At 38.1% G+C, this 8,969-nt stretch overlaps 1 protein-coding gene across 1 annotated transcript; it reads left to right on the top strand.

Moving 5' to 3' along the window:
• The first annotated feature begins 570 nt into the window (after positions 1-570).
• Positions 571-8,662, top strand: LOC149848897 (uncharacterized). Its single transcript, XM_090012841.1, has 11 exons — positions 571-865; positions 975-1,145; positions 2,185-2,602; positions 3,922-4,005; positions 4,093-4,590; positions 5,617-5,752; positions 5,945-6,107; positions 6,280-6,408; positions 7,053-7,247; positions 7,751-7,873; positions 8,493-8,662. Exons 3-11 carry the CDS (start codon positions 2,326-2,328, stop codon positions 8,613-8,615), a joined length of 1,728 nt encoding a protein of 575 aa, XP_089868967.1. The 5' UTR covers positions 571-865; positions 975-1,145; positions 2,185-2,325; the 3' UTR covers positions 8,616-8,662.
• Positions 8,663-8,969: the final 307 nt, after the last annotated feature.

Raw genomic sequence — 8,969 nt, 5'->3', positions numbered from 1 at the left:
TAATATTTTATAGTTTTTTTACATTAAAAAATTGAGGATCTTAATCAGAATTCAGGTCGCCTCCCACGCTTGGTATGAAATTTTACAAATCATATCCCATATATTAATCGAATCCTTCAGATCCAACCCAGATTTTAATCGGACCTTCTTATTTATCACCAAATTCTAACCTTGTAGGGTTTGATATGAGTCTGAGTTCGGAACAAACCCGACCCATTGACACCCCGTATCCTTTAACAGTTGCCGTGGGCAAAGGGGAATAGCTATTTACCGGAAGGACTAATTTGCAAGAGTCAATGAAAAGGTAAGGACCCATTTATAAAATGGTATAAGACAGGAATTATTTTGCAAAATGACTGTAAGGCATGGACCCATTGGTAAAAAAACCAAATAGAAACGACCTTGTAACTTCGAGAGAGAGAGAGAGAGAGAGAGATTTTCTTTTTTCTTTTTTCTTTTTTCTTTTTTTAATGAAATCACGGCGAGCTTCTTCCTCACTGTAATTTCAATGAGAAACCCCCGATTTTCAAGGCCAACCTTTTACTCTCGCTAGCGTTAAATCCGCGTTCCTTTTTTCTCGGCTTCGAACCCACTAGTCTCTCTCTCTCTCTCTCTCTCTCTCTCTCTCTCTCTCTCTCTCTTGTCCCTCACTAGAAAGGCCAGCCAGCCCCACATTTTCCCATCCTCCACTGCAGCGAGGGTCAATTCCGACCGTTTTGTCCACGCCGGAATCCCTCCTGCCTCTCTCTCTCTCTCTCATCCGACTTGTATTTGTAATTTAAAGGGAGATTTACATTTGGAGTTTTGGAATGAAGATGGTCGTTTTGGTTTTAACTCCCAAGATTTGAGTTCCAATATCAATTTGGTTGGTTTTTTTTGTTTGGATCATCCCTTTTGTTAGCTTTATGCTTCTTTGTGAGTTTTTTTTTTTTGTCGGCGAAAAGAATGAAATTTGATGCCGGGTTTCGTGACAGGGCTCGTTTGGATGGCATTTTGTGAAGATTGAGTAGGGGAGTGCTTGAATTCGTTACATTTGTATAAAAAGAGGGAATTTTTCTGCTTATGTAGCATTTTTTCGAGGTCGTTCCTTTCCCCCGTTTGCAGATGATGCGATAGGGCGATTTCAGGTGCCGATCAGTTAAAAGGTAAACTATGATTTTTTTTTTCACGACGGAATCCCTCCATGTTACTCAATTTCGGTGTCACTCCTTTTTTATTTTCCTGCGGTGGTTGTTTTTGTTTTTTTTTCTTTTGTTCTCGTTTGGTAATTTTTTGGTTCTTGATCATTATTGGATGTGGTTGAACTGTTTATCTCTGTAACTTCTTAATTATCTGTGGCAATGTGGAACAGAGGTGCATCATTTTTTGAATTTAGGACACCACTTATGAGTTGTAATGACATGATCAGGAAGATGGCAGTCGTGACTTTGGGGTATCTGAAAACAGAGGACCCCATGGAGAAGTGGCTGACAAAACCCCGTCCTCCTCTTTAAATGCCTTCTTTCTCGCTCCTGATTCCGGCTTCCGGTCCTAGTCCCCGCTTGCGAGAATCTTTAGTCCATGTATATGACAAGGGTATAAGCAATGGCATAATCTGGAAAATGGTAGACCATCTTAAAGCTGGAGATCCACTAAAAGATGCTTATGAGAAGTCTATGACTTTGAACTAACAACTAAGCGATCCAGTGTTTCTTAACGACAATTATTTGGTTTAGCTCCTTGTTTAGTCTTGAGCACATCCACCTTGAGTGAACACCTTAGTTTTCTCCGACACTGGGACATATGTCATTGTTCTTGTGAGTTGTAACAGATGACAGATTGCAACTGTTCGTTCTATATTTGATTGATATAATTAGTGGTCGCATGATAGGAGGTTTGATTATGGTTAAGAGGGAGAGACTAGCTTGATGTTTGCAACCAAAAGTGTGATCGTCTTTGATTATGGAATTGTCTAATTCCACATATTTCTACAATTGTCATTGTAATGATGTCTTGAGATTGATCTACTTTCATCTTTCGTCTAGCAAATCTGGTGGACACCTGCTGTTGAGCTTTTGCTAACTCTAGCGTTTTTTGTTTATGTCTGTGTGAGGCCCTTGGTTAATTGTCTCAGAAATGCTTAGACTAGTATCTTGTATAGCACACACTTATTTCTGTCTATTCATACTGAATGTTGATGTGCAGATGAATGCAAATGTAACTGGTTCTGACTTGTCAAGAATCTTTAGCGTTCATAGTGGCTCTGTCGTTTGGTTGAGAAAGTTTCATACCATATGAGTGAATGTCCTATTTTGTGATCAAGGTTCTTTAAAGCCATATTCTACAATGGGTGGCTGTGTATCATCATCCAAAAGGAAACCCAAAGCACGAAAGTACTTCATCAGAGCCAGGAACTGGCGTAGAAAAGTTTCTGCTTCATCCCATGATGCTTCTAAAGCACGTGTCACTGATGCTATGAATCCTCTAGCAGACTTTGCTATCAATGAATTTGTACAGATGGATCTTGACAAAGCTGCAACTGCCCATGGTAGATCTGAAGTTTCAAATTTGACAGTCCACCTCACTCAGCTACAGTGGCACAGTGGCCAGATTGATGCTGATGGTAATTTCGAGCACCAGTCGTCCTTGTTAATTTTTCTTTTTTTAATTGAGTCAGGGTTCAAAACTTGATTTCCATTGTTTTGATCATTTAATCTTTACATATATTAACACAATTTGGACATTATGTAGCACATGATGGATCACTCATAATGCCACCTTTTAAAGCTCACAATTTTCTGCAGGGATTGCTTCCAGTCTAAGGATGATGTTGCTTCTATTTTCTGGAAATTTTTGCTCTATTCATAAGATCCTATGGCACCTTGACTACTTGATAGTTACACTTTCATTGCATTTAGTAGTTTATGGCATACTAATATCTAACAAGTAGTGGTAAATTTTAGCCTTCCCAAGTTCTTTAGCCTTTCCAACTTTTTTTTTCCCATTTTGAATGATAGAAGAATTTAGTTATACCTCTACTGCTATGAATAATTGGTCTCTTTAAGAACTTATTGTGAAGAATCTTGAAGAAAAGCTGTGTAAATTCCTAGCACATGCTTTCTGAACAAGTGTTGCCTACAACATTTATTCTTTATTTTTGTATTAGCCAGTTTTGTTTCATGCAGAACTTGTTCTCATCGATGACCGAGGAAGAGATAATTCTAAGAAATATTTGAAATATGTGGATAAAATATTGAATGATCAGATAGACTGCTAAAAATTTTATACGTGGGAGAGGAAAGAGTTTGAAGATGGCCTGCTGGTATGCTTCAGGAAAGCATTAATTGTTCTGTCAGGTAGCCAGGAGGCAAGAAGAGATTTTAACGAAATGAAGAAACCATAGGGGTAACTCTGATTAAAAAATATGAGCCGAATGCATCCTTTGCAAGTCTTTGGTGGGCTTAAATGCATGAGAGTGAAATTTCAAATATTGCTTTCCAGCATCTGTTTAACTTGAAATTTTCTAGGCAGCATGTTGGAGTAGATTCAGAATGAGAATTCATGAGATGACAAATAATTTCCCATGATCTGTTGGACAAAATTGCTGCAGAAACTTCTTTGGCATAGTATCTAATAATATCTTCTCACTCTAGTTAAATAGAAGGTGGCATTAAGTTGCTGCCTCGCTACACTTATTTTTTATGCTGCTTATGGTCCAATCACTTTGATTTTTTGCTTATGCATGAACAATTTTTTTCATTTATATGCACTTCAAGAAAAAGACTTCAATGTCTACTATGACATTCATTTATTTTTTATTTTTTCCTGCAATTGTGGCACATAATTTTTAGAGGCAGACTACTTTTCTTTTGTTGAACAGTGTTCATGTATCAGTAAAAAAAAGGGTGGTGGCTTAACCTTTTTAATTGCATCTGTTTATAGTGCTGTGCCAAGAGGAAGCATGGTTTGATTCTGTCAGTATTCTGGAATCTGATTCTGATGAAGATTTCTGCAGTGTGCATGGAGGTTAAGAAAGCAAAACCTGTGAATTTCATTTAAAAGATTAATCCATCTAGCACAGTGGATATATCTGATGTTTACATTTTGCTACAGACTGTTTCCCTACTATGAGCAGTAGCTCAGGTGCTCAAGTGGTGCCGTACGAGAGTGCCTCATGCTTGGTAGATGCTATGTGCAAGATTGAGGGAGGGAAGATAGAGATCTTAAACAAAGATGAATCCAAAGAATCTGATGCAGTCACAACTCTGAATGCACAGGGATATGAGTTTCTATCTTTAGGTAAAACTGATGAAGCCAAGCCTGGAGTTTCAGGAATTGAGGTTATCACAAAAAGAAAAAGCGCATTAGAAGACCCTCATGGAAGCTTTAACCTTGTAAAAGAAGATGCACTCAACATAGAGGAGAAAAGTTATGATCAAACACTGAAACAGAGGAAGATATCTTGCTTACCAAGATTAGTCCCAACAGTCAGCTTCAATGACAAAACTCAACCTCTAAGTCCTGGTCCACCATCTCAAAGGAAAAAATCAGCAGTTATTAGGTTGTCTTTCAAAAGACGATCCTATGATGGAGATGAGACAACAGAAATATGTAAGTGTTTATGATATCCTTGATATCCCATGTTTTCATCATACTGATATGTTTTACTGTAAGTGATTTATCCCATTTTAATATGCCTGAACAAAAAATTTAACTTGCCTATAGTTCTGCCAAAATGCTAAATACCATGGTGAGAATCAGGTGGTGAGGCCCATGAATTAAATGGTGGTGGAGCATTTTCTGCTCAAAATCAAGTCTCCACACCCAACTTTCCTTCCATTTTGTCTCTTTGCCATGAAAAGGCATTCCACCCTGGCAGTGTGTAACACATGGGACCTTATTGATCTTATTGACAATAAAGTTCAATGTGATTCTTACATGTAGGGGTACACTAAATTTGCATCTTTTGCTCATGTATGTTCTTTAGCATATTGATCCTTTCACACTAAAGATTGATGTGATTTTTATATATAGGGGTATATTAAAAATCGGATCTTTGTTCATATATGTTTTTTAGCATATTGACAAAAAGTCGTGTTTCTGTTCTTCAACACATTTGTTTGCACGTGTTCTTTAGTATATTGACAAGCAGTTTGGTTTCTGTTCTTCAATGTGAAGCATTTTTATTTGCAAACATTGTCACAGTTCCATTATGAAGTCTTACATTCATTTGGTTTTCATGAGCATATTAATGAAGCTTGAACAGCATATGAGATTTGGTGCTTAGTGAATAGTTTTCTAGGAACCCAAAATCAAAGCATGACATGCCTGAAAATGCATATGAGAATTCTCTTCTGATTTGGCATGTGATCCAATGAATATGAGAATTTGTTTCTGAATTGGCATGTGGACTCACCTTCTGTATATACAAGAATCTGGAGTGGTTTTGTTCTCTTTCTTCTACTGAAAATGTGATTTCTTCTTTATTTCTTGGTGATGTTAGTAGCAAAAGCTTACATTTTTCAAATTTATTTGCCTAAAATGCACCATCATGAGCTTATCCTGGGGATTTTCACGGTCAGCTTAGTTGACATGGTCATTTTATCCAAAGCAATGACTGTACATGTTTTGCTCCAGGCACCTCAAAGAAGTTCTTATACCGTCCTAGAGCAGGACTTCAGATTCCATGCTCTTCAGCAGAGAAGCAAATGCAGGGTTGCTGGTCTCATCTTGAACCCTCTATCTTTAAGCTCCGGAGTGAGAATTATTTCAGGTTTGCTCACAGTTCTTATGCTTATAGCTAGCATGTATTTTGTAGGATATCTTGTAAGGTTCAGATAATGCAGTTAAAAGTGATGTCAGCCACTGATTGGTTTTGTTAAAACTATGAAAATCTTTGTGAGAGTGTAGATTCTTCTCTGAGACTCTGGAATTAATCAACTGAGTCTATATTTCTACAATGCAGAGATAAGAAAAAGAGTCCTGCTCCAAATTATGCACCATTTTCCCCGTTTGGAGTTGATTTGTTTGTGTCTTCACGTAAGATACATCACATTGCTCAGTATCTTGAGCTTCCTTCTGTGAAGCCTCGTGAGGGAATGCCTTCTCTCCTCATTGTTAATATTCAGGTATCTTTTCTTTTTTTCAACCTAGTTTCCATAATAAATTTATAACATATCCTTTTTCATAGCACTTAAGTGGCAGTTCTAGGAAGACAATTTTTTTTGGTTTTTGTAGATTCAGGAGGCTGTTCTGAAAGGCCAGTGTTTATGTGTCTTATTTTCACTTTTCTTGTCGCAGCTTCCTACATATCCAGCCGCAATGTTCCTAGGTGACAGTGATGGTGAAGGGATGAGCCTTGTATTATATTTTAAAATATCTGACAGCTTTGATAAAGAAATTTCACCTCATTTTCAGGAAAGCATCAGGGTAGATTTCTTTTCTTTTACTCAATTCTATCCTCTTCTTAGTTCATACTTGCGTGAAAAGATCTATGTGACCCTTCCTATAGTTACTGAATTTGCTGACTCCTGAATTTTTTTTCTTACTGTGGTTCTATCTTGTGAGCTGTTAGATGCAAATGTCTGATCATGACACTAGCAATGTGCTATATGGGTCTTTTGGTTTTTAGTGAAAATCTGCATGATTGCTTTGGAGTAATGGCTGTGGTTTATGCTAGAGCTAGATGCAAACTGGTGGATTTTGTATTTATTTTAAGTTTTCATTGTACTGATGCCTTTTTACGTGATATTTAGTCAACAGTGAATTGAGGCATACTGAAATCACATAATATTCCCTTGTATTTGTTAACCAAGATGCGCATGATGGAAGTCCATTTCTGATTTTTGCAGTGTCTATACCCTACTGTATTTTCCTGTATTGTCTTCAGATGCATCTTTTGTACAAGAAATTGCATCATTCATCATTATCATTCTGTCATCACTAAGTCTCGTTCATTGTTCGGTTCAGTGTTTTTGACAGGTTGTGTTTTGAAGTATGAACATGTTAAATTTTCTTGCAGCTGCAGATAATTTGTTGTCAAATATTTTCTTATTTTTCTTTACTTGTTTCAGAAATTGATAGATGATGAAACTGAAAAGGTTAAAAGCTTTGCAGTAGAGTCTCTGGTTTCCTTTAGGGAACGGCTGAAGATCATGGCCCGGGTGGTAAACCCAGATGAGCTTCACTTGAATCCTGCTGAGAAGAAGCTTGTGCATGCTTACAATGAAAAGCCAGTGCTTTCACGCCCTCAACACCGTTTCTATAAGGTAAACACTAAGATTATGTCAGGAAAGGACAAACATCTAAATGACCTCAGCAATGTTTACAAATTAAAGAAGACCTGGTGCTTGTCTCCTGCCATGTTATCTTCAGCTCAATATGTTGCATTTTTCTTCACAATGCTTCGATGAAGTTCAGTTTAAACCTACCTGTCTTTTCATTTCCTCTTACCTAGCTCTAACATATTTTTGGAAGATGTTGGGTACTTCCAGATCAATTTAGGTCAACTATCCACATTAATGTTTCTCAGTCACTTGATCTAATATCAGGATCTCATGTTTCATAAGCTGAAAAAGAACTTTTGTGGACTGTTCAAGCCTGACTGGTAGGTTAAGGATGGTTGGTCATGCAGAAGGATTTTGCAATATCTTTCAAATGGGGCTTCAATTATCCTGTTGGTTACCTGTACCCTAGTCAGGACTCTGATTGTGTATTTGTATGAGCACAAAAGGTATTTTTGTTGATCATGGCATTTTTTCTTGTTAAACAGGGTTCAAACTACTTTGAGATAGATCTGGACATACATCGTTTCAGCTACATATCAAGAAAGGGACTGGAAGCTTTTCGTGAGCGCTTGAAACATGGCATACTTGACCTGGGCTTGACTATTCAGGTACTTCCATCACTACTCCGAAGTTGTTTCATCATAATTTCTGAGTTTCATATTTGGAAGGTTCTGTCTTCTGAAGTTCTGTTTTGGTTCCATGTTTCCTAGACTTCTCAAGTAGTTATTTATACATCATGAACTAGTTCAACGGTTGACGGAGGGAGATTATTATGCTAGTTACACACAGCTGCCCACCCTCTGGTTTTGAGTCTAGCTGTTACAGTTGGGTACACAATTTCTTACGAGCTCAAACTTATTAGCAACCAGTACATCTAGACTATTTACTTGACTTGGAATACGGATTGATGGAGTTGGGCTTAGCATGGGCATGAGTGCAAGCTGCCAGATGTTCGGTATGATTTGGGAATTTGGCAAATTTTGATGCATTTATGATGTTTCACTTGGTTCACAATATTAGAATGGTGCATAGGGACTGAGCAGCTCAACATGAAAATGGGTGAATGCTTAACTTGGCTAGGGCCAAGTTTTGGGACAGTTGAGTTCTAGCTGTCCTAACAAGTGCCTCGCTTGCTTGATTGTGTCTGGAGTTATCAAAAGAATTTGAAACTCAGCATTGAACAATTCAATCAGAACTGTCAACTGACAGCAGCAATTTGTTTTGCAGGCACAGAAGCCAGAGGAACTCCCTGAGCAAGTCCTCTGTTGTGTGAGACTCAACAAAATCGATTTTATGAATCATGGTCAGATGCCCACCCTCATGATGCTCGACGACGGTGAATTTCGCTAAGGATTAACATGCTATCCGGCTTCTGAACATTGCCTTTTCTTATTAAGGCCACTGCCAAACAAAGTGTTGTTGGGGGTATAACTATGCCCCGTCAATTATAATTATGTGAATTTGTGAGTGATGGTACGAATCCACCCTGGTTCACAAAAAGGGGGGCGGGGGGGGGGGGGGGGGAAGACTCCCTTGCCTTGCCTTAATAATCACATCTCTCATTCTCGCCTTCCCATTCTTTTCTCCTTGCTGCATAAGCGGGTCCAGTAACACGTGTGTGTCCATTCTTCAGAGCCCCCTCCATGACACTCATCACTCATAGCCTTCCATTTCCTATTTGTGAAGATTATATTTGCTGTAAAG

Source organism: Nuphar pumila, chromosome 1 (genome assembly GCF_984573655.1).
Source record: "Nuphar pumila chromosome 1, dmNupPumi1.hap1.1, whole genome shotgun sequence".
In the NCBI taxonomy this organism is placed as follows: domain Eukaryota; kingdom Viridiplantae; phylum Streptophyta; class Magnoliopsida; order Nymphaeales; family Nymphaeaceae; genus Nuphar; species Nuphar pumila.
The sequence above is the reverse complement of the archived record's forward strand: the minus strand, read 5'-3'. Positions and strand labels throughout refer to the sequence as shown.

Bases quoted from the DNA above. Each gene is read 5' to 3' on its own strand.
- LOC149848897 (XM_090012841.1), top strand. From the start codon at position 2,326: ATGGGTGGCTGTGTATCATCATCCAAAAGGAAACCCAAAGCACGAAAG. The intron at 6,108-6,279 runs GTATCTTTTCTT...TTCTTGTCGCAG, and splicing joins TCCTCATTGTTAATATTCAG to CTTCCTACATATCCAGCCGC. The intron at 6,409-7,052 runs GTAGATTTCTTT...TACTTGTTTCAG, and splicing joins ATTTTCAGGAAAGCATCAGG to AAATTGATAGATGATGAAAC.